This window comes from Schistocerca gregaria, chromosome 1, assembly GCF_023897955.1.
Source record: "Schistocerca gregaria isolate iqSchGreg1 chromosome 1, iqSchGreg1.2, whole genome shotgun sequence".
Classification (NCBI taxonomy): domain Eukaryota; kingdom Metazoa; phylum Arthropoda; class Insecta; order Orthoptera; family Acrididae; genus Schistocerca; species Schistocerca gregaria.
The window spans coordinates 1,087,373,254-1,087,397,121 of NC_064920.1; the positions used below are offsets into that span (position 1 = coordinate 1,087,373,254).

General features: G+C 44.4%; 1 protein-coding gene across 1 annotated transcript in view; it reads right to left on the minus strand.

Moving 5' to 3' along the window:
• Nucleotides 1-23,868, minus strand: part of LOC126281960 (proteoglycan Cow) — a 1,011,663-nt gene that overhangs the window by 226,909 nt on the left and 760,886 nt on the right. Inside the window, exon 2 of the mRNA XM_049981335.1 lies at nt 4,895-5,030. Within this exon, the coding sequence (XP_049837292.1) occupies nt 4,895-5,030 (136 nt within the window). The remainder of the gene's footprint in view (nt 1-4,894; nt 5,031-23,868) is intronic.

The following is a 23,868-nucleotide window of genomic DNA, read 5'->3' on the forward strand; positions in this document are numbered from 1 at the left end:
TTCTCCTTCAATATTTACAAGTCTGCCAACGCTGGGGTAACTTTTGTATTCCGCGACTGTAGAAAGCGCGTGGTTTTGAGACTAAGAACTCTTCGAGGCATATTCGAAGATAATTTTCATCCGAAAAGGAAGTTCCTTGAAAGTTAACAAGTTTGTTTACGTCACCGTCCTCTTACAGCAAGCACAAAAATACTTGTTTTGTCAATAAAATCGCCTTTTTTGCTGCAAATGAAATTTATTCCTCCCAGACGCGTTTCGCCTTTCTTACTGTACGGCATCTTCAGTGGAATCGAGAAGGGTACAGTTTTGTTTTGATATGTGTTATTTTTAGATTTTCAAACAGTTAACGTCGTCTCGTTTTTTATGTAAATAAGTAATTACTTACAGATTGTTAGCATTGGCCTTTCCTCTCATCTGGTCTGCCACTTCAAAAAAAAATTGGTTCAAATGGCTCTGAGCACTATGGGACGCAACTGCTGTGGTCATTAGTCCCCTAGAACTTAGAACAACTTAAACCAAACTAAACTAAGGACATCACACACATCCATGCCCGAGGCAGGATTCGAACCTGCGACCGTAGCAGTCGCACGGTTCCGGACTGCGCGCCTAGAACCGCGAGACCACCGCGCCCGGCAGTCTGCCACTTCATTTACGAAACATAATCTTATCGTTCTAGATCCTACTGAAGATGTCTTAGAGCAAAAAGGCGAAACGCGTCTAGGAGATATAAATTACCGATACAACAAGAAAAGACGGCTTTATTTACGAAACAAATATTCCTTGAATGTTGCACAATAGAGAGCGGGAAAGATGAAAATCTGAGGGCGCAAGATCAGGCGAATGGGGTGGATGGTGAATGACTTCGCGATCCAACACCAGAATAGTGTTTTTAGTTATTCTAGCAGGATGCGGGCGGGCGTTATTGTGGGGTCGCATCACTTCACGCCGTCTTCCTGGTCGTTGTTCGTGGACTGCGGCTGCAAAACGTCTCAGTTGTTGACAATAAATGTGATGATTATACCTCGGGGAAGCATTTCGTACTACACCACACCGTCGCTCTTCCACCAGATGCATAGCATTATCTTTTGTTGAAGAGCACAGGACTTTGTACTGGGAGTTGCTGCTTTGTATGGCCTCAGCCATTCCTTTCTTTTCCTTATGTTACGATAAAGACCCTATTTCTAGTCATCATTAATGATACAGGATAAGAACTGCCGATGTTTTTCACGAGCCAATTGATGACGAGCAAGCAGAGATGCACATATGGCCGCCCGTTGTGGCCGAGCGGCTCTAGACGTTTCAGTCCTGAACCGCGCTGCTGCTACGGTCGCAGGTTCGAATTCTGCCTCGGGCATGGATGTGTGTGGTGTCCTTAGGTTAGTTGGGTTTAAGTAGTTCTAATTCTAGGGGACTGATGACCTCAGCTGTTGAATTCCATAGTGCTTAGAGCGATTTGACCTTTTTTTGTGATTTTCGATTTTGGCTTAGAGCATGCGGTACCCATACACTCGATATCTGAACCTTCCCCATTGCATGCAAATGTTGCACGATCATTCCACGATCACAGCTCATCACATTTTCCAGTTCTCGAATACACATACGTGGATAATTGTGGATTAACGCGTTGAAACCATCTTTAATAAACCCCGAAGGTCTTCTTGGACGTGGGAACTCACTAATACGAGGATCACTCCAAAAGAAATGCATATTATTTTTGTAAAAATACAGTTTTCATTCTGCATGTATGAAATTTTTACAGTGTGTAGACACATCCTTCCTGCTTGTTTTCAAACTTAGTTCAACATGTTCCCGTGAGTGGCGCCGTCACAGCATCTCTTCAAGGTGGCTGCTACATTTGACGTTCTTCGGAAGCAACGTGCTGTCATAGAATTCCTGTGCTGTGAAAACGAGACTGTGGGAAACATCCACAAGAGGTTGAAAAAGGTGTATGGAGACGCTGCTGTCGATCGGAGTACAGTTAGTCGGTGAGCAAGCAGGTTACGTGGTGAAAGCGGGCACGGCAATATTGAGGATTGTCCTCGCAGCGGCAGGCCTCGTACTGCACACACTCCAGACAATGTCCAGAGAGTTAACGAATTGTTGACTGCTGACAGATGCATATGCGACGACACTGAAGAAACTTCAAGATCGACTGAGTCGTGTTCGACCATATCGGCAAAAGCAGGAATTTTGCTGTTGCACGACAACTCACGGCCACATGTCGGTCAAAAAACCATGGAAGCGATCACAAAGCTCGGATGGACAACACTGAAACACCCGCCTTACAGTCCTGACCTGGCTCCATGTGACTACCGTCTCTTTGGGAAACTAAAGGCTCCCTTCGTGGAACAAGGTTTGAAGATGATGGCTCCCTTGTGCACGGTGCCAAAGAGTGGCTCCAACACGTTGGTCCAGAATTTTACCGTGCGGGTATACAGGCGCTGGTTCCAAGATGGCGTAAGGCAGTTTAGAGGGATGGAAATTATGTGGAGAAATGAAAATATTGTTCCTAAAGGATGTATCTACACACTGTAAAACGTTCAAACATGTAGAATAAAAGATGGATTAAAAAAAAAAGTTTGCATTTCTTTTGGAGTGACCCTCGTATCAAAAACATCTTCCTTAAAACGAGAAGAACATTTTCTTGCCTTGTTCTATTCAATGACACTATTCTCATACACTGAGCAAATGTTTCTAGCTACCTCCGCTGCTGTCAGCCCTCCACTGAACTGAAACTGAAGAATACGTCGGAAATGTTCCGAGTTGTCCACTTTGCATTCTAATTTTTAGCGTCCACACCTCCACTCACTGCCTCCTAATGACAAAATGACAACATGTGAACTCAAATAGCAACAGAGAACTACAATAAAAAATGGCAATGGATAAATAAAGCCATAGCAACATGCGAAACAGAATCGTTACAAACTCATGAACCAACCTAATAAGTTGGACTGATCACATAAAACACTTAGCAGGAAAATCAGGTGCCAGTCTGATACTCGTTGGCAGAATTTTAAGCAAATGTAATTAATCCACGAAAGAAGTGCCTTACAAAATACTCTTTCAACCGATTCCTGACTGTTGTCCTGACCGAGGTGTATTAATATCAAAATACTCGTTAAACCGATTCCTGACTGTTGTCCTGACCGAGGTGAATTAATATAAGAGTTACAGAAGCTACAACGAAAAGCGACACGTTTCATCACAGGACAGCCTAGCCGGCGCGAGAGTGTTAAACAGACGCTCAACAAACTGGTTTCTTCCGGGTAATACATCACTGGCCATTAAAATTGCTACACCACGAAGATGACGTGCTACAGACGCGAAATTTAACCGACAGGAAGAAGATGCTGTGATATGCAAATGACTAGATTTTCAGAGCATTCACACGAGGTTGGCGCCGGTGGCGACACCTACAACATGCTGACATGAGCAAAGTTTCCACCTGTTTTTCATACACAAACAGCAGTTGACCGGCTTTGCCTGGTGAAACGTTGTTGTGATGCCTCGTGTAAGTAGGAGAAATGCGTACCGTCACGTTTCAGACTTTGATAAAGGTCGGATTGTAGCCTATCGCAATTGCGGTTTATCGTATCGCGACATTGCTGCAAGCGTTGTTCGAGATCCAGTAACTGTTAGCAGAAAATGGAATCGGTGGGTTCAGGAGGGGAATACAGAACGCTGTGCTGGATTCCAACGACTTCGTATCACTAGCAGTCGAGATGTCAGACATCTCATCCGCATGGCTGCAACGGATCGTGCAGCCACGTCTCGATTCCTGAGTCAACAGATTGGGACGTTTGCAAGACAACAACCATCTGCACGAACAGTTCGACGACGTTTGCAGCAGCATGGACTATCAGCTCGGAGACCATGGCTGCGGTTACCCTTGACGCTGCATCACAGGCAGGAGCGCCTGCGATGGTGTACTCAACGACGAACCTGGGTGCACGAATGGCAAAATGTCATTTTTTCGGATGAATCCAGGTTCTGTTTACAGCATCATGATGGTCGCATCCGTGTTTGGCGACATCGCGGTGAACGCACATTGGAAGCGTGTATTCGTCATCGCCATACTGACATATCACCCGTCCTGATGATATGGGATGCCATTGGTTGCACGTCTCGGTCACCTGTTCTTCGCATTGACGGCACTTTGAACAGATGTGTTACGAATCGTGGCTCTATCCTTCATTCGATCCCTACGAAACCCTACATTTCAGCAGGATAATGCACGACTGCATGTTGCAGGTGCTGTATGGGCCTTTCTGGATACAGAAAATTTTCGACTGCTGCCCTGGCCAGCACATTCTCCAGATCTCTCACCAATAGAAAACGTCTGATGAATGGTGGCCGAGCAACTGGCTCGTCACAATACGCCAGTTACTATTCTTGATGATTTGCGGTATCGTATTGAAGCTGCATGGGCAGCTGTACCTGCACACGCCATCGAAGCTCTGTTTGACTCAATGCCCAGGCGTATCAAAGCCGTTATTACGGCCAGAGGTGGCTGTTCTGGGTATTGATTTCTCAGGATCTATGCACCCGAATCGCGTGAAAATGTAATCACATGTCAGTTCTGGTATAATATATTTAACCAATGAATACCCGTTTATCATGTGCATTTCTTCTTGGTGCACCAGTTTTAATGGCCAGTAGTATACTTTCACTCCGGATTCGATGCCGTATCCCAAATCAGTACCAAACCATTAGCAACACGGTATTTTTTTTAATTAGTCTACTAGTCGGAGAGGAAGTGGGGAGGGGTGTTTGTTGTAAGTTCTTGGAAGTTTGCCGACTGCCGACTATTCGCCCAGCTGCGCGCGCAGTTGTTTGGCACACAGTGGCAGCACAGTGGCAGGCAGGTCGCCAACAGAGAGCTGCGTCCACTCACTGCTGGGGTCGTGGATCCAGTGCTTCTTCTCGGCGGTCTTCCCTCCGCCGGCAGCAGAGTTGGCGTTGGCGTTGCCGTTGCTGTTGCTGCCGCTGCTGCTGGGACCGCCGGTTCCGCTGATGGCGCGCCCTTCATCCTGCAACAACAAACAAAGCACTGTTTACCACTCCCTCTCAAGCAACTCGTGAAACTACACTGAAGCGCCAAAGAAACTGGTACACGCAAATACAGAGATATGTAAACAGTGAGAATACCGCGCTGCGGTCGGCAACGCCTGTATAACGCAAGTGTCTGGGGCAGTTGTTAGATCGCTTACTGCTGCTACAGTGGCACGTTAAAAAAAACTTGAGTGACTTTGAGCGATGGAACACAGCATCCTCGACGTAGCGATGAAGTGGGGATTTTCCGCGGGATAGCCGAGCGGTCTAGCGCTGCAGTCGTGGACTGTGCGGCTTGGTCCCGGCGGAGGTTCCAGTCCTCCCTCGGGCATGGATGTGTGTGTTTGTCCTTAGGATAATTTAAGTTACGTAGTGTATAACCTTACGGATTGATGACCTTAACAGTTAAGTCCCATAAGATGTCACACACATTTGAGTATTTTTTTGAAGTGGGGATTTTCCCGTAACACCATTTCAAGTGTAGCGTGAATATCAGGAATCCGGTAAAACATCAAATCTTCGACGTCGCTGCGGCCGTAAAAAGATTCTGCAAGAACGTGACCAACGACGACTCAAAAGAATCGTTGGACGTGACAGAAGTGCAACCCTTCTGCAGATTTCAATGCTGGGCCCTCCGGTGTCAGCGTGCGAGCCATTTGGTAAAACATCGTCGATATGGGCTTTCGGAGCTGAAGGCCCACTCATGTGCACTTGATGATTGCAAGGCACAAAGCTTCACGCCTCGCCTGGGCCCGCCAACACCGACACTGTACTGTTGATAACTGGAAACATGTTGCCTGGTCGGACGACTCAATTTTTAAATTGTATCGATCGGATGGGAGTGTACGGATATGGAGGCAACATCATGAATCCATGGCCCCTGCATGTCAAAAGGGGACTGTTCAAACAGATGGAGACACTGCAATGGTATGGGGTGTGTGCAGTTGGAGTGATAAAGGACCCCATACGTCTACAAACAACTCTGACAGGCGGCAAGTACGTAAGGATCCTGTCTCATCACTTGCATCCATTCATGTCCGTCGTGCAATTCCAACACGACAATGCAACGCCCCACACGTCCAGAATCGCTTCAGAGTGCCTCCAGTAATACTCTTGAGAGTTTACAAACTTTCACTGCCCACCAAACCAAACTCCCCAAACGTAAACATTATGGAGCATATCTTGGATGACTTGCAACATGCTACTCACAACAGATCTCCACCCCCAGGATTCATGGCGTCCGCTTCCTCCAGCACTACTTCAGACACTAGCCGAGTCCATGCCACGTCGTGTTGCGGTAGTTCTGTGTGCTCGCGGGTGGCCTACACGGTATTAGGCATGTGTACCAGTTTCTCTGTCTCTTCAGTGTATATTTGCAACACAGTATTGCTGTACAACTGAGCTCCAAACACAAGTTACATACTATTCTAGGTCACGGAAACTCATGCAGTCCCATAAGATTTCACACACATTTTTTACACTCCTGGAAATTGAAATAAGAACACCGTGAATTCATTGTCCCAGGAAGGGGAAAATTTATTGACACATTCCTGGGGTCAGATACATCACATGATCACACTGACAGAACCACAGAAACATAGACACAGGCAACAGAGCATGCACAATGTCGGCACTAGTACAGTGTATATCCACCTTTCGCAGCAATGCAGGCTGCTATTCTCCCATGGAGACGATCGTAGAGATGCTGGATGTAGTCCTGTGGAACGGCTTGCCATGCCATTTCCACCTGGCGCATCAGTTGGACCAGCGTTCGTGCTGGACGTGCAGACCGCGTGAGACGACGCTTCATCCAGTCCCAAACATGCTCAATGGGGGACAGATCCAGAGATCTTGCTGGTCAGGGTAGTTGACTTACACCTTCTAGAGCACGTTGGGTGGCACGGGATACATGCGGACGTGCATTGTCCTGTTGGAACAGCAAGTTCCCTTGCCGGTCTAGGAATGGTAGAACGATGGGTTCGATGACGGTTTGGATGTACCGTGCACTATTCAGTGTCCCCTCGACGATCACCAGAGGTGTACGGCCAGTGTAGGAGATCGCTCCCCACACCATGATGCCGGGTGTTGGCCCTGTGTGCCTCAGTCGTATGCAGTCCTGATTGTGGCGCTCACCTGCACGGCGCCAAACACGCATACGACCATCATTGGCACCAAGGCAGAAGCGACTCTCATCGCTGAAGACGACACGTCTCCATTCGTCCCTCCATTCACGCCTGTCGCGACACCACTGGAGGCGGGCTGCACGATGTTGGGGCGTGAGCGGAAGACGGCCTAACGGTGTGCGGGACCATAGCCCAGCTTCATGGAGACTGTTGCGAATGGTCCTCGCCGATACCCCAGGAGCAACAGTGTCCCTAATTTGCTGGGAAGTGGCGGTGCGGTCCCCTACGGCACTTCGTAGGATCCTACGGTCTTGGCGTGCATCCGTGCCTCGCTGCAGTCCGGTCCCAGGTCGACGGGCACGTGCACCTTCCGCCGACCACTGGCGACAACATCGATGTACTGTGGAGACCTCACGCCCCACGTGTTGAGCAATCCGGCGGTACGTCCACCCGGCCTCCCGCATGCGCACTATACGCCCTCGCTCAAAGTCCGTCAGCTGCACATACGGTTCACGTCCACGCTGTCGCGGCATGCTACCAGTGTTAAAGACTGCGATGGAGCTCCGTATGCCACGGCAAACTGGCTGACACTGACGGCGGCGGTGCACAAATGCTGCGCAGCTAGCGCCATTCGACGGCCAAAACCGCGGTTCCTGGTGTGTCCGCTGTGCCGTGCGTGTGATCATTGCTTGTACAGCCCTCTCGCAGTGTCCGGAGCAAGTATGATGGGTCTGACACACCGGTGTCAATGTGTTCTTTTTTCCATTTCCAGGAGTGTATTTCATCATTACATATTTTGTGAGAGAGTTTTACAATTATTGTGGGTGCAATTGTAGAGTTTTTCCGGGAGTAGTGTACGTCTAGTCTTCGTGAAAGTGGCTGGTTCCCGATTGTAAACCGCCTGCATTGACGCACGTTGTTATAAATCCTGTAAGTGGCGGTGACACAAATGATTAATTCCTTGTAATTATTGTTCAGTCACACAGCAGTAAATCTGCGCAGGTTTTATTGTTTGGTGTAGTACTGACTTCAAAAGCGAAACAATTTGTTCCTTTGGAATAATATACAGGGTACATTTGAAACGGCAATACAAACTAAACGAGCAGCGATAGAAATACACCGTTTGTTGCAATATGCTTGGGACAACAGTACATTTTCAGGCAGACAAACTTTCGAAATTACAGTAGTTACAATTGTCAACAACAGATGGCGCTGCGGTCTGGGAAACTCTATAGTACGATATTTTCCACATATCCACCATGCGTAGCAATAATATGGCGCAGTCTCTGAATGAAATTACCCGAAACCTTTGACAACGTGTCTGGCGGAATGGCTTCACATGCAGATGAGATGTACTGCTTCAGCTGTTCAATTGTTTCTGGATTCTGGCGGTACACCTGGTCTTTCAAGTGTCCCCACAGAAAGAAGTCACAGGGGTTCATGTCTGGCGAATAGGGAGGCCAATCCACGCCGCCTCCTGTATGTTTCGGATAGCCCAAAGCAATCACACGATCATCGAAATATTCATTCAGGAAATCAAAGACGGCTGCCGTGCGATGTGGCCGTGCGATGCACCATCTTGCATAAACCACGAGGTGTTCGCAGTGTCGTCTAAGGCAGCTTGTACCGCCACAAATTCACGAATAATGTCCAGATAGCGTGATGCAGTAATCGTTTCGGATGTGAAAAATGGGCAAATGATTCCTTTGGAAGAAATGGCGGCCCAGACCAGTACTTTTTGAGGATGCAGGGACGATGGGACTGCAACATGGGGCTTTTCGGTTCCCCATATGCGCCAGTTCTGTTTATTGACGAAGCCGTCCAGGTAAAAATAAGCTTCGTCAGTAAACCAAATGCTGCCCACATGCATATCGCCGTCATCAATCCTGTGCACTATACCGTTAGCGAATGTGTCTAGTGCAGCAATGGTAGCGGCGCTGAGGGGTTGCCGCGTTTGAATTTTGTATGGTTAGAGCTGTAAACTCTGGCGCAAGAGACGATACGTGGACGTTGGCGTCATTTGGACAGCTGCAACACGGCGAACGGAAACCCGAGGCCGCTGTTGGATCACCTGCTGCACTAGTTGCGCGTTGCCCTCTGTGGTTGCCGTACGCGGTCGCCCTACCTTTCCAGCACGTTCATCCGTCATGTTCCCAGTCCGTTGAAATTTTTCAAACAGATCCTTTATTGTATCGCTTTTCGGTCCTTTGGTTACATTAAACCTCCGTTGAAAACTTCGTCTTGTTGCAACAACAGTGTGTTCTAGGCGGTGGAATTCCAACACCAGAAAAATCCTCTGTTCTAAGGAATAAACCATGTTGTCCACAGCACACTTGCACGTTGTGAACAGCACACGCTTACAGCAGAAAGACGACGTACAGAATAGCGCACCCACAGACTGCGTTGTCTTCTATACCTTTCACATCACTTGCAGCGCCATCTGTTGTTGAAAATTGTAACTACTGTAATTTCGAAAGTTTGTCCGCCTGAAAATGTACTGTTGTCCCAAGCATATTGCAACAAACGGTGTATTTCTATCGCTGCTCGTTTAGTTTTTATTGCCGTTTCAAATATACCGGTCATTTTTGAAATACCATGTATTTTCTTGGTGTGATATCTTCAACTTCCAACCCATCGCTCTCAACCTCTCAATAGTGCTGCGCTCCTATGAGAACAAACTCAGGTAGAACCACTGCATTCGACTCTGTTCATCGCACATGAAAACCGTTGTGGTTGCCAGGTTACGTTGGCGGCCTGAAGATTGCACCGTGTGGTACCGAAACGTTTTAAGAAGAATACACGACGTTGGACTCAGATACACCCACAGATTTTGTCATCGTAATTCAAATAACTCGGCTAATTCAGTCGTCCGTTTACGATGCGACTCTGGCGGGGTGGTAGCCTGAACAGTGCAATGGACTCTCAATTTGTGCACACAGTGACCAATAACAAAATGTGTGGAATAAGGGACGCACGTAAGACCTGAAAGATGTTGCAACTGATAATCAATATGCATCTCGTGCGAAGAAGTCATCCTTCATGCTGATGTAATAGTACCTGTGATATGAAAATCGTCGCTTGAACAAAACTGCTTGTGCGTACATAAGCACACATTATAGTGGATTCGTTATGCCATTTTTTAAATAGGCGAAGATTTTTAGAGTCATCAATCTTCTGACTGGTTTGGTGCAGCCCGTCTGCGCCGACTTCTTCATCGCAGGGAAACACTTTCTCCCTACATTCTCAATTATCTGCTGGATGTATTGCAACCTCTGTCTTCCCCCACAGTCTTCACGCTCCGCAGATCCCTCTAGTACCATTGAGTTCATTCCCTGATGTCTTAACACATGTCCCAGCATCCAGTCACTTCTTCTTGGTAGTGTTTTCCAAATACTCCTCTCCTCGCCGATTCTACGGAGAGCATTCTCATTCCTTATCAGTCCACATAATTTTCAACATTCTTCTGTAGCATCATATCTCAGACGCTTCGATTCTCTTCTGTTCCGGTTTGCCCACAGTCCATGTTTTACTGCCACACAGCGCTGTGATCCAGACGTACATTCACAGGAGTTTCTTCGTCAAATTAAGGCCTATGTTTGATACTAATCGACATCTTTCGGACAAGAATGCACCTTTCGCCATGGCTAGTATGCTTATTACGTCTTCCTTGCTATTTTGCTGCGTAAGCAGTAGAATTCCCTAACTTCATCTGTACGTCTTCCTTGCTATTTTGCTGCGTAAGCAGTAGAATTCCCTAACTTCATCTGCTTCGTGATCACCAATCCTCATGTTCAGTTTCTCGCTGTTCTCGTTTCTGCTGCCACTGATTACTTTCGTCTTACTTCATTTTACTCTCAATCCGTATTCTGTACCCATCTGACTGTTCATTCCAATTTTTCTTCGTATTCACTGAGGGTAGAAATGTCATCAGCGAATTTCATAATTCATATCATTTCACTTGAACTTTAAATCCACTCTTCAAACTTCCCTTCATTTCTGTCATTGCTTCTTCGATGTATAGATTGAACAGTAGGGCGAAAGACTACATCCCTGTCTTACACCCCTTTTAATCAGAGCACTTCGTTCACTTTCTTCCACTCTTGTTGTTCCCTTTTGGCTCTTGTACAGATTGTATATTACCTGTCTTTCCCTCTAAGTCACCCGTATTTTTCTCAGAATCTCAAACTTGTTGCACCATTTTACAGTATCGGACGCTTTTTCTAGGTCAACAAAACCTATTAACGTGTTTTGACTATTTTTCGCTTTCGCTTCAGTTATATACAGCAACTGGAGAACTACCTTTCCTAAAGCCACACTGATCGTCATATATAACGATTACATTACGCAGGTGGAGAATGGTCGATTTACGAAGTGAACGCATGAAACAATTCAAAGTTACTGTGTGAAAAGGAGTAGGAGAAAAGCAATTTTTCCCGGCAGATATCGGCTAAGCAGTGCCGGTGAGAGCGCTATGGAAAACCGGGAAGGATAACTCTCAATTTGGGAGCGGGGGAAGCCCCGGATAGCCTCGGTAAATCGCGGTCGCACGGAGCAGCAGCGGCGATCCGTCGTAGACCCCGGCACGCTGGGGAGGGGAACCCCCCGGCACGCTAATCTGTTGTCTGGCCGCTGATGGATGCCGTGCTGCGCCTGCGCACTGATCACGCCGCTTCCGCCAGGCCCACCAACCTTCTCGACAACACACTGGACGCTCGGTAGCCAGACCGAGCGGGGAGGCGCAGCGCTGCCATCTGATTTACGTTCTCCCTGTTGCCCCGCTAAATCACTCCACGTCAGCACCGAACACATTTCGTCGAACTCTGCTGCGATGGATTTCTTAACCGTGCTTGTTGAAGCAAAGTCATTCATAAATACTGGGTGGTACGTACGTATTCAGTTGGCCACCCTGACGAAATGCGCGTCGTATGCTGAGGATTCAGGGAAATAGTATCGCGTGGAGCGGTGTAAGCCTTTATCAAAATCTTACTTGAAAAATCATATCTACAATTGACATAAAAGTTTTTTGGGTATTGTACCGAGTCATAATGTAAAAACTACTGCTGCTGGAGAAAAACCGATGTTTCGGCCACGATTGCAACGGCCTTCTTCTGGATCTTGGTTTTTCTCCAGGAGCACTCGTTTTTACATTATGACGCGGTACTATACCCAGAAAACTTTGATATCGACTGACTCTAGAAACGGAAGCCTACGCAATTATATCTACAATTGTTTACAGAGTAAGTCACCTTAGTGTATGTCTTGAACTTTGGTTTTGGTACAGTATAGTTTATTGATTCTTATCCAGTTTATTTTTGCCATTTTAAAAATATTGGATCATTATTTGCAACAAGCAGTGTTAACACATCGTTTACTTAAAAAATTATTAATCAAGTTCTCCATCAATAATGATACTGTGTGTTTTGAATGGTAAGATGTGCTACAGTGGATAATTCTCACTTGCATTCATTTTCACGTTTAACGTAAAGTCCAAGCTATCTGAATATTAAAACTGTGTGCCGGACCGAGACTCGAACTCGGGACCTTTGCCTTTCGCGGGCAAGAGCTCTACCACCTGAGCTACCCAAGCACGACTCACGACCGGTCCTCACAATTTCACTTCCGCCAGTACCTCGTCTCCTACCTTCCAAACTTCACAGAAGCTCTCCTGCGAAACTTGCAGAACTAGCACTACTGGAAGAAAGCATATTGCGGAGACATGGCTTAGTTCGAGTCTCGGTCCAGCAAACAGTTTTCATCTGCCAGGAAGTTTCAAAACCAGCGCACACTCCGCTGCCGAGTGACAATTTCATATCTGAATATTACTAATTATCTCAGAGTAATTTTTTTCATCATTAACAGCTAAAATGCCAAGTTGTAACGATCTTGTTTCCATCGATCTTTTTATCAAGTGAACTGGTCATACAAAAGGAAAAGGTTTCAGTAATATTTTTCAGTTAAATACAAAAGTAAAGTACAGACTTTATTCTTTCAATACTGACGACAGGTATCGTTTAGTGTCAGTATTTACCTTCAGATAGAAACTCTAGCGCTAAGCCAGTGCTGAATATAAGCACTGTTGTTCCGTAGATACTGATAAGTTATCAGAATAACAGCTCATGCTGGCATTGAAGTGAAAGAGTAAAATGATTGAATTTTGTTGGAAAACCGAATCCCTATTACATGCACCTCACGCTTCGGAACATAAAATGATAGCCTTTCGCAACAGTTCTGATCGAGGTCGTAACAAATGGTTCGAACAGCTCTGAGCACTATGCGACTTAACTTCTGAGGTCATCAGTCGTCTAAAACTTAGAACTAATTAAACCTAACTAACCTAAGAACATCACACACATCCATGCCCGAGGCAGGATACGAACCTGCGACCGTAGCAGTCACACGGTTCCAGACTGCAGCGCCTAGAACCGCACGGCCACTACGGCCGGCGAGGTCGTAACAGAGTTACATTACGTCAGAGTGGTTGTTAGTGACGTGTATTTTCAATTCACTAGCGGGAGTGCAGCACCCAAGTGGCCATTAATAATATTGGTTAACTTTACATTCACGGCTTGTTTGGAGTCTAAATATTCCGATAAACGCAGCAAGTGTGAAGGTCGTACCACAACGTCAAGCGGAAAAACAGTAAAATAATGCAGGATTTCATTACTAATTCTTTGGCAAGAGAAAATAGTATTGAGGTTACACCCGGGGAGTCCAAAAGTTACGGGATGGCACGCAGCTGCCGTGTCAGCGATTATTGGTCCCTAATGTACTGAGGATGACGACGTACGGGTAGCTACAGTGAATGCCGACCTCAACTGTAAAATTTCCTCATTCCGAATTCCAACAAAAGAGCTGGCTGAATATAATTTATATTTCATTAGGTACGGTGATGCAATGGCTCACACAGCACGCCAACGTATACCCAAATTCCGTCAAATATTGTGACACTGTTTAATATCAGGCCCCGACCCTGTGACATGGCCATACCGTCAACTAGATTCAAGAGCTCTGAATTACTTTATCACCGACGGAATCTTCTCACGTAATTCCAATCACCAACTTTCTCTTCCGAATGCAAAAATATTTTGTTGACATCGACCTACATAGGGAGAAATAATCACCACGGTAAAATACGGGAAACCAGAGCTCGTACGGAAAGATATAGCTGTTCATTCTTTCCGCGCGCTATATGAGATTGGAATAATAGAGAATTGTAAAGGTGGTTCGATGAACCCTTTGCCAGGCACTTAAATTTGATTTTCAGAGTATCCATGTAGATGTAGATAGATAGATGTAGAAAAAACGGCCTGACTCGTGTAGTATCATCTTGGCCCTAAGAGTATCAGCCTGCAGATGATTAATGTTCACAGTGTTCTTGCTCCCTTTCATATCGACGGTTTTCAGGCAAGGCTGCTGCTATAGGTAGGGACACGTTGCAAATATATGCTACACAACTGAAAAATTCAGTAAAATTCGGTATAAGCTGTAGAGAAAGACGGAAACACTGACTTCAAGAGCGAAGTGCTTCGATTAATAAAGAAAAGGTAGAGGCAACTCTGATGTTGCGCTTGATAATGAAAACATGACTGTAGCATTTGTAAAGCTAGAAACAGCGTTTGACATTGTAAAATCATGTACAAAAACAGTGTAGTGCCGTCACTATTTGAATATAATAGTTACACTGCCACGGCTGTTACAAAAGTCCGTAGAAGCAGGCGAGAACGGAGCAGAAAATATTTCATAAATTTGTAATAAAGTTGCTGTTTTCAAATCATTCCATGTAAACATGAATAAATTCAAGGTACACGTGCTACCTATTGCATCAGCATCGCTGCACTCTCTGTCTTCAGCATACGTCCAGTGGGGCGTTGCCGCCGTACAGCATCGCTACATGTGTTGTAGTTTGTTCTCCAATAAAAAGTTTGACTGATGACGATGTTTCGACGGGCGACCATCAGTCACTAACCTGGCAAAAACCCACTGCCTCAGCTCAAACCCACCACTCTAGAGGCTATCCACCCCGGGTCTCTACAATAGCTGTAAGGTGCCGGGAAATAGACAATTGATACATGCACCAAGAGGGAACAATGGAACACAAAGAATAAAGTGCTCGGTTTAAAAAGCGTATAAAGTGCAATCTTTACCTGCATCTGTTTAATCTGTAACGGAAATAAACGTTCCAGTGGGAGATTATAATTCAGGGTGAAAGGGGGCGTTATCAGTGATGAGACTCCCTAATTACATTGCTATCCTGAGTGAATGTGAGGAACAACTGTAGGAGATTTAGAATAGACTGAAGAGAGACAACGGTTATGAGAAGCATCAGGAATGGGATTAGCGATTAATTAACTGGAGATCTCGAAGTAGACAGTTTAAGGATTCTGTTATCTTTCAAGTAAAATAAAACACGACGGACGAAGCCCAAATGAAGTCTGCTGGTACAAAAGATTGAAATTTATGAGAATATGCGTTTGGAGCACAGCATTGTATGGAAGTGAATCATGGACCGTAGGAAAACAGGAAAATAAGAAGCGTTTGACATCCGGTGTTGCAGAAGAATGAAGAAAACTGAGTGGTTAACATAAGACATAAGGAGAATGTCCTCAGAACCGGCGTGGAAAGATGTAGATGGAAAATGACAACGAGAAGGGGTAGGACCTTATAATACGACTTTGGTGAGATAGCACTGGGTACGGTGGAATTGACGGTCAATTTGTGCACACTGTGACTACTGAAAAATTGTGGAAGACAATGGACGCATGGCCGGCCGATGTGGACGAGCTGTTCTAGCCCGCGCTGCTGCTACGGTCGCGGGTTCGAACCCTGCCTCGGGCATGGCCGTGTGTGATGTCCTTAGCTTAGTTAGGTTTAAGTAGTTCTAAGTCCAGGGGACTGATGACCTCAGATGTTAAGTCCCATAATGCTTAGAGCCATTTCATTTTCAATGCACACTTGTATAAGTGAGAGATGGTACAGCTAATAGTAATCAATTACGTACTTGACGCCAGGGTATGTTTCTTTAACCTGATGCAATGGTATCCCTACTGACCAAACTTTCTTTCCACCTTACAGCAGCTTCTGGTGGCTCCAAGAAGCTGTCCACCAATGTTTACAGAAAATATTTTGTCACCTCCCATGTTTAATGTTACTGTGACCATAAACTCTTAACGTAATCTGTTTAACGCGCTATAAAACAATTCGAGGCATGGCAGACTGCAGCCCGAAATGAAGGAAGTATTAATTTCAGGTTTAGTGAATAAGGAACTCCACAAGCTACGGAAGTGCACTGTAGACTTAGCTCAATAAATCAGCAAAAGTTTGTTCTAAGAGCTGTTTTATTCAAACAGTCCTCTTTCATTAAAGTTTGAAAGTTAGAGATTCGTGATAAGTTTGCGTCAGTTGACGATCAGGTTAATTACACAAAGAGCTATCGCTGTTAATCCCCCTCCCCTTTTCATAGTTTGTCCGACTGGCTGTAAATTACGAACTGAACATGCAAGGTGAAGTATATTACTACCAATACGAAGGCGATCTTTATTTCCAATGTTACACTGCCGAAGTTTGAGGTAATTTTTGTTTCATAAATATAACGTCTGCGTGGCGTATTTAATCTCTGCAACAACGGTAACAAACCGCAACTTGACAAACACATAATCAACTTTCCCTGCATTTGGAGCGCACGTGACGTAACTCATCTCATGTTAAAACAAATGACCTAATTTAATAACATGTGGTTGTTTTTCCGCTAAATATTTTAATCAGCTTTTCATGCTGTGTTTTGAGGTTACCACAGAACAGAGCTGATACTTTTTTTTACTTGCTTTAATGAGATAAAGCACACAGCTTGCGTTTGACTGGAACCAGAAATGTCTCTGCTAGATATATTTGCCTCTAACTGGAACCTCCGGACAAATTCAACCTCTGAATGTTTGTCTTTTCCGTGCCACGAAACATGTTTGAGCACTATCCTCGGCTACTCCTTAAAGGATATCAATTTTCACGGCAAGCTCCACGACAGACGGTCCTGCATTCGGTTGCATGCCATCACCATCCATCAGTTCTCATCACCCACTTACACCAATATGATTCTATTGCATTCTTTAAGAGAGGATAATTAGCTGAATATCGTGCACGGTTTGTAACTCCAAAGGATTTCCCTTTCGATCTTCATGGTGCGAACCTTCCTGATCACTTTGGCGCGCCATTTTTCATTCGGTGTTCAAGGTGCAAGTTAATCGTTTCTTTTGAACATTTCTTGAATTAATGATGACTAACTGAAAACCTCAGCTGCCGACAGGTGTTGTTGATATACCAAACTCTTACGGGAATCGCCAAAGCGTGCGCGAGTAATGAATCGTTGGGCAAATGTCTATAAGGTACAACACATACGTAGAATTGTGGACAGTTGGGAATGTGAGTCTCACGGGAAGCGTGCAAGGGATAAGTCCCTGCAGTCACGCTATTCATCTGTGTCCTCGGTGACTCAGATGGATAGAGCGTCTGCCATGTAAGCAGGAGATCCCGGTTCGAGTCCCGGTCGGGGCACACATTTTCAGCTCTCCCCATCGAGGTATATCAACAACACCTGTCGGCAGCTGAGGTTTTCAGTTAGTCATCATTTATTCCAGGGAAAAGCTGCACGGTCATCAACAGTAACTGTTGTTTAGAGAACAAGTTACTGTCTTCGTATATTTCTTGAATTTCGTCGATGTCCATTTTGTGAAGTGTAATGCATACATCCCCTAGAGGATTGATATCTGCATCTTCCTTGTGAATCATAGTGAAAGCCATATGAAAATCCCTGAAGTAGTTCTTGAGATTAGGCTTAACAAACAGACAGAAAAAAGGGGTGAGGGGCTTTTAATTTATAAAACGTACAGATAGCATAGTGGAAGGCAAACTTGATGCCAGTAAAAAATACAACTGCGTAAAATGATACTCTTTAGACTTCAGCTACACAGTGAACATGCCACTCGAAATACGCCCGAATACAACGTAGCAGTTATCCACTTAGTCGCAGATGTTCCACTAATTTTCGTGTGAACCGAAGTCGAATATAAGGTCGAGGAAAAAGGTATCGGCGATCTGAAACGCTGACAATTTCAGGGAGCACTCCACAAGATTTATCGCACAGTGCGTGCAGAACGTGCTGCTGTTAGCTGGAAGAGTTACCCACTCCACTAACAACCAGGCACACAGTACCGCCATCAAACCATGATAGTCCATTCTGGGCGACCTGAACCGCCACACGGGTTTCCCACCTCATTGATCCCTGGTACTGCGTGCCCTAGCGCGGCGTCCAATTTCAGCCACCCCTACATTTTTTATCAGGGAGGCACCGGTGACGCCGCGAGCCACAACGGATGCTGTGTGTGCCGCTTTCACACGGTTCCTCGATTTGTGTACCTCATTGGGACATTGTTGTGGGGAAGCGAAGGTAAGGAAGGTGGGGGGGGGGGGGGAGGGGGGAGGTGCAATTGTATTGCGCCAACCGACTGGGTGTTAAACGTGACGACTATACAATTTTTCACTGTGAGTTGGGCAAATTATAGCGGTCCCGGACTTGCAAGAAAAAAAAAATGGTATCTCCCGCACACGATGCATTACTGCATCTCGCATGTTAACTTCCTAAGCAGTCTGTGTGAAGGAGCATATGTAGGGTGTAATGGAACTGCTCAGTGCATCTCTGTTTTCGCCACGTACTGGAAAACCCCATACAAATTAGTTCACAACACGATCCAATGAAATCAAAATTGTAATTCTGATGTTACACAGTAATGATCATACGTTTTATAATTAGAAATAAAGCATGAATCCCAGCATAAGAGTAATCACTTCACGATCAACGGCATGAGGATACAGAAGGCAATGAAAAACACTGAATTCGAGACACGTAACGTCTATCCACAGGTCATGTGGCCTGTAATTGAAGAAATGTCATGATGAGCTCTCCATTGGCAAAAGATTACGAAATAGTCCTCCTCCGGCTGCTAGGCCGAGCCGTTCTAGGCGCTGGAACCGCGCGACCGCTGCGGTCGCAGGTTCGAATCCTGCCTCGAGCATGGACGTCCATCGGTTACTTAGATTTAAGTAGTTATAAGTTTTAGGGGACTGATGACCTCAGATGTTAAGTCCTATAGGGCTCAGAGCCATTTGAACCATTTGGATAGTCCCTCATTCAGATCTCCGGGAACGGACTCCCAAGGAGGAGGTTGCCACAAGAAAAAGACTCAATAATCAACGGAAGGATAACTTTCTAAGAGTCGGGGCGTGGTGGGGGAACTAGAAAATCTGAAAAGGGAAATGCAAAGGTTCAATGTAGATATAGTAGGCGTCAGTGAAGTGAAGTGGAAAGAAGACGAGGATTTCTGGTCAGATGAGTATAGGGTAATATCAACAGGAGTAAGATTCTTTATGAATAGGAAGGTAGAGCGGAGAGTGTGTTACCGTGAACAGTTCAAATGGCTCTGAGCACTATGCAACTTAACTTCTGAGGTGATCAGTCGCCCAGAACTTAGAACTAATTAAACCTAACTGATCGAAGGACATCACACAAATCCATGCCCGAGGCAGGATTCGAACCTTCGACCGTAGCGGTCGCTCGGTTCCAGACTGTAGCGCCTACAATCGCACGGCCACTCCGGCCGGCTGTGAACAGTTCAGTGATAGTATTGTTCCTATCAGAATCGACAGCAAACCAACAACGATAGTTCAGGTACATATGCCGACGTCGCAAGTTGAAGAGATAGAGAAAGTATATGAGTATATTGAAAAGGTAATACAGTACGTAACGGAAGACGAAAATCTAATAGTCATGGGAGACTGGAATGCAGTTGTAGGTGAAGGACAAGAAGAAACACTTACAGGAGAATATGAGCTTGGGACAAGGAATGAGACAGGAGTTTTAAGAGGAGGAGGTATACTTGGAAAAAGTCGGGTAACACGGGAAGATTTCAGTTAGATTACATCATGGACAGACAGAGATTCCGAAATCAGCTAGTGGATTGTAAGGCGTACTCAGGAGGAGATACAAAAACAGATCACAATATAGTAGTGACTCATCATACAGGAAAGCCCAACAACCTTCGGTGGCATTAAAAACAAGGGTCATAACATTAAGGGTGCAACGGAAATTTCACATTTAAATGCAGAGGAGAGAGCGGGTAGGTGGAAAGCATACATTGAAAGCCTCTAAGACGGGAAGATTTGTCTGGTGTGATAGAAGAGGAAACAGGAGTCGATTTAGAAGAGAGAGGGAAACAGTATTAGAAACAGAATTTAAAAGAGCTTTGGAGGACTTAAGTTTAAATAAGGCACAAGGGATTGATAAAATTCCATCAGAATTTCTAAAATCATTGGGGGGAAGTGGCTACAAAACGACTATTCACGTTGGTGTGTAGATTGTGTGAGTCTGGCGACATACCATCTGACTTTTGGAAAAGCATCATCCACAAAATTCCGAAGACAGCAAGAGCTGACAATTGCGAGAATTATCGCACAATCAGCTTAACAGCTGGTGCATCCAAGTTGCTTACAAGAATAATATACAGAAGAATGGAAGAGAAAATTGAAAATGCGCAAGATGATGATCAGTTTGCTTTAGGAAAACTAAAGGAGCGATAGAGGCAAATCTGACGTTGCGGTTAATGAAGGAAGCAAGTCTAAAGAAAAATCAAGGCACGTTCATAGGGTTTGTCGACCTGGAATAAGCGTTTGACAATATAAAATGGTGCAAGATGTTCAAAATTCTGAGAAAAGTATGGTAAGCTAAAGGGAGAGACGGGTCATATACAATATGTACAACAGCCAAGACGGAACAATTAGAGTGGACGACCAAGGAAAAGTGCTCGTATTGAAAAGGGTGTAAGACAAGGATGTAGCCTTTAGCCCCTACTGTTCAATCTGTACATCGAGGAAGCACTGATGGAAATAAAAGAAAAGTTTAGGAGTGGAATCAAAATTCAAGGTGAAAGGATATCAATGATACGATTCGCTGATGACATTGCTATCCTGAGTGAAAGTGAAGAAGAATTACATGACCTGAAGAACGGAATGAACAGTCTAATGAGTACAGAGTATGGATTGGGAGTAAATCGAAGAAAGACAAAGGTAATGAGAAGCAGTAGAAATGAGAACAGCAAGAAACGTAACATCAGGATTAATGGTCACGAAATAGATAAATCGATGAAGTTAAGGAATTCAGCTACCTAGGTAGTAATATAACCAATGACGGACGGTGCAAGGAGGACTTCAAAAGCAGACTATCAATGGCAAAAAAGGGCATTTCTGGCCAAGAGAAGTCTACTAATATCAAATATCGGCCTTAATTTGAGGAAGAAATATGTGAGAATGTACGTCCAGAGCACATCACTGGTGAAACTTCGAATGTCGGAAAACCAGGACAGAGAACAATCGAAGCATTTGAAATGTGGTGCTACAGACTAAAGTTGAAAATTACGTGCGCTGATAAGGTAAGGAATGAGGAGGTTCTGCGCAGAATCGGAGAGGAAATCAATATGTGGAAAACACTGATAAGGAGAAGGGACAGGATTATGTGACATCTGTTGAGACATGAGGGAATGACTTCCATGGTACTAGAGAGCTGTAGAGTTCAAAAACTGTAGAGGAAGACAGATATTGGAATACATCCAGCAAATAATTGAAGACATAGGTTGCAAGTGCTACTCTGAGATGAAGAGGTTAGCATAGGAGAGAAATTTGTGGTGTGCCGCATCAAATCAGTCAAAAAACCGATGGAAAAAAAACAAACAATTGTCACGATTTTGTGTTTACGATATATTTCATTCGTTTTCAAATTTGTTGTCATGAATACTAAAAATCTGAATTACGATCAAAATTATTGTTTCTATAATTATTCTGAAAGAAAATTAATAGTTTTTCGGTTTTTTCATGAAATTCTAATAAAATATAGCTTTTTTTAATGTCTATTATGTAAATTGCATACAGTTATCTGTATCCTGAAGTTGATAAATCTCTGTTTTTGTCAAAATGCAGTGTGTGTAATATGTTATTAATTTATGAAGGTAGGCACCCCGGAGATCTCTTTTTGGGCACTGCAGAAATGAATCATCCACTAAGACTGCTATGCCACGAACATGAAAACAAAGTCTAACATTGTGAATAAGGTTTGTTATTTATTGTTGTGGAATAGAATAACTAACTCTTTACTTTGGGGATAACCTCTGGCTGTTTAAAAGGGTTGACTCTCTGAATACCTTGTTATTAATTATTTTAAGGCTCGATAACTGCAGTCAAAATCACATTGCCTTGGAGATATGAAAAAGTTTTTAACTGTTTAAAGCTGCTTTCTGATCAACCGGGAAGTTTATTTAGTTGTAACCAGATTTAAAATAATGCAGGTGTATGTGACTATGAAAGATGTTGCCGTTGCATGTTTTTCGGATCCAGCCTTCCAATGCAACCCACTTGCCCTGGATCTTGCGTCGTTTTAACGCGAAGAGATGCATCAAAGACTTCAGTAGCCTAAAGTATTATTGTTTTAGTTGAAGAAGCGACTTTGTAAGGCCTTTCTTTCAATGCACGTCGGAGACGATGTGCTATTAATTTTTGATAAATAAACTTGTTCTATCATTGCTACTTAGATTGGTTCAAATGGCTCTGAGCACTATGGGACTCAACATCTGTCGTCATCAGTCCCCTAGAACTTAGAACTACTTAAACCTAACTAACCTAAGGACACGACACACATCGATGCCCGAGGCAGAATTTGAACCTGCGATCGTAGCGGTCGTACGGTTCCAGACTGAAGCGCCTAGAACCGCTCGGCCACACCGGCCGGCTGCTAGTTAGATAATTTTATTGCTTCCATCGGAGGACGTATCAGTGCCCTTCCAATAAATGCAACATGCGAAACTGAGAAAATTGTTGGTTTTGCGGAGTTGCACTTAGCATGGGTCATTAATAAAGATCTGCATTTGAAAACTCTTGTAGATGCTCTTAGGTCAATATAAAGTCATCGTGAAGACACTGTCTTCATTAAAAGCACAGCTATACAAATACGGAACCTACGAAAAAATACAGGTGTGGAGCGAGCGATGGAAACAGAACATTTAATTTGTACTAGTACGACCCGAAAAGCTTAATGTCCGTAGGTCTGAGATTAGAAAAGTCCAAAATCGGTGTCACATCAGACATCTGGAAAAAAATTATTAAGTGTGCACTTTGTAACGCTATATTAATACTATAGGGACGAGTAATAGGGAGTCTGGACTATCAGTGTCATGTATAAATTGTTGACACAATTTGGTTTCATGTGGCTTTATTCGAGGAGTAGCGTTACCGGTTTCGAATTTTTTTACAATTTTTAGCAGTTTTCTTGCTAATACAAATGCGCCAGAAGGACATTTCACGTAAGTTGCATTACAACACAAATATGTACCGCAACCATTTTTGTTACACATTTGTAATTTGTAAATTATTGTTTATCCAAAGGCAACTCGCAAGAAACCAATGTATATTATGTATTGATGGAAGAACGAAAAAACCGTCTGATGACGAATAAAAAAAAAAAAAAAAAACCGAAACCGATGAAGGTACTTTTTGAATAAAGTAACCTGAATCCAATTTCTGGCTGGCTGCAGTACACCTTCAACAATTTATTGTATATAACAGCCACGGTCTCCGGCCATCACATAAAATGACCAAATTTCAA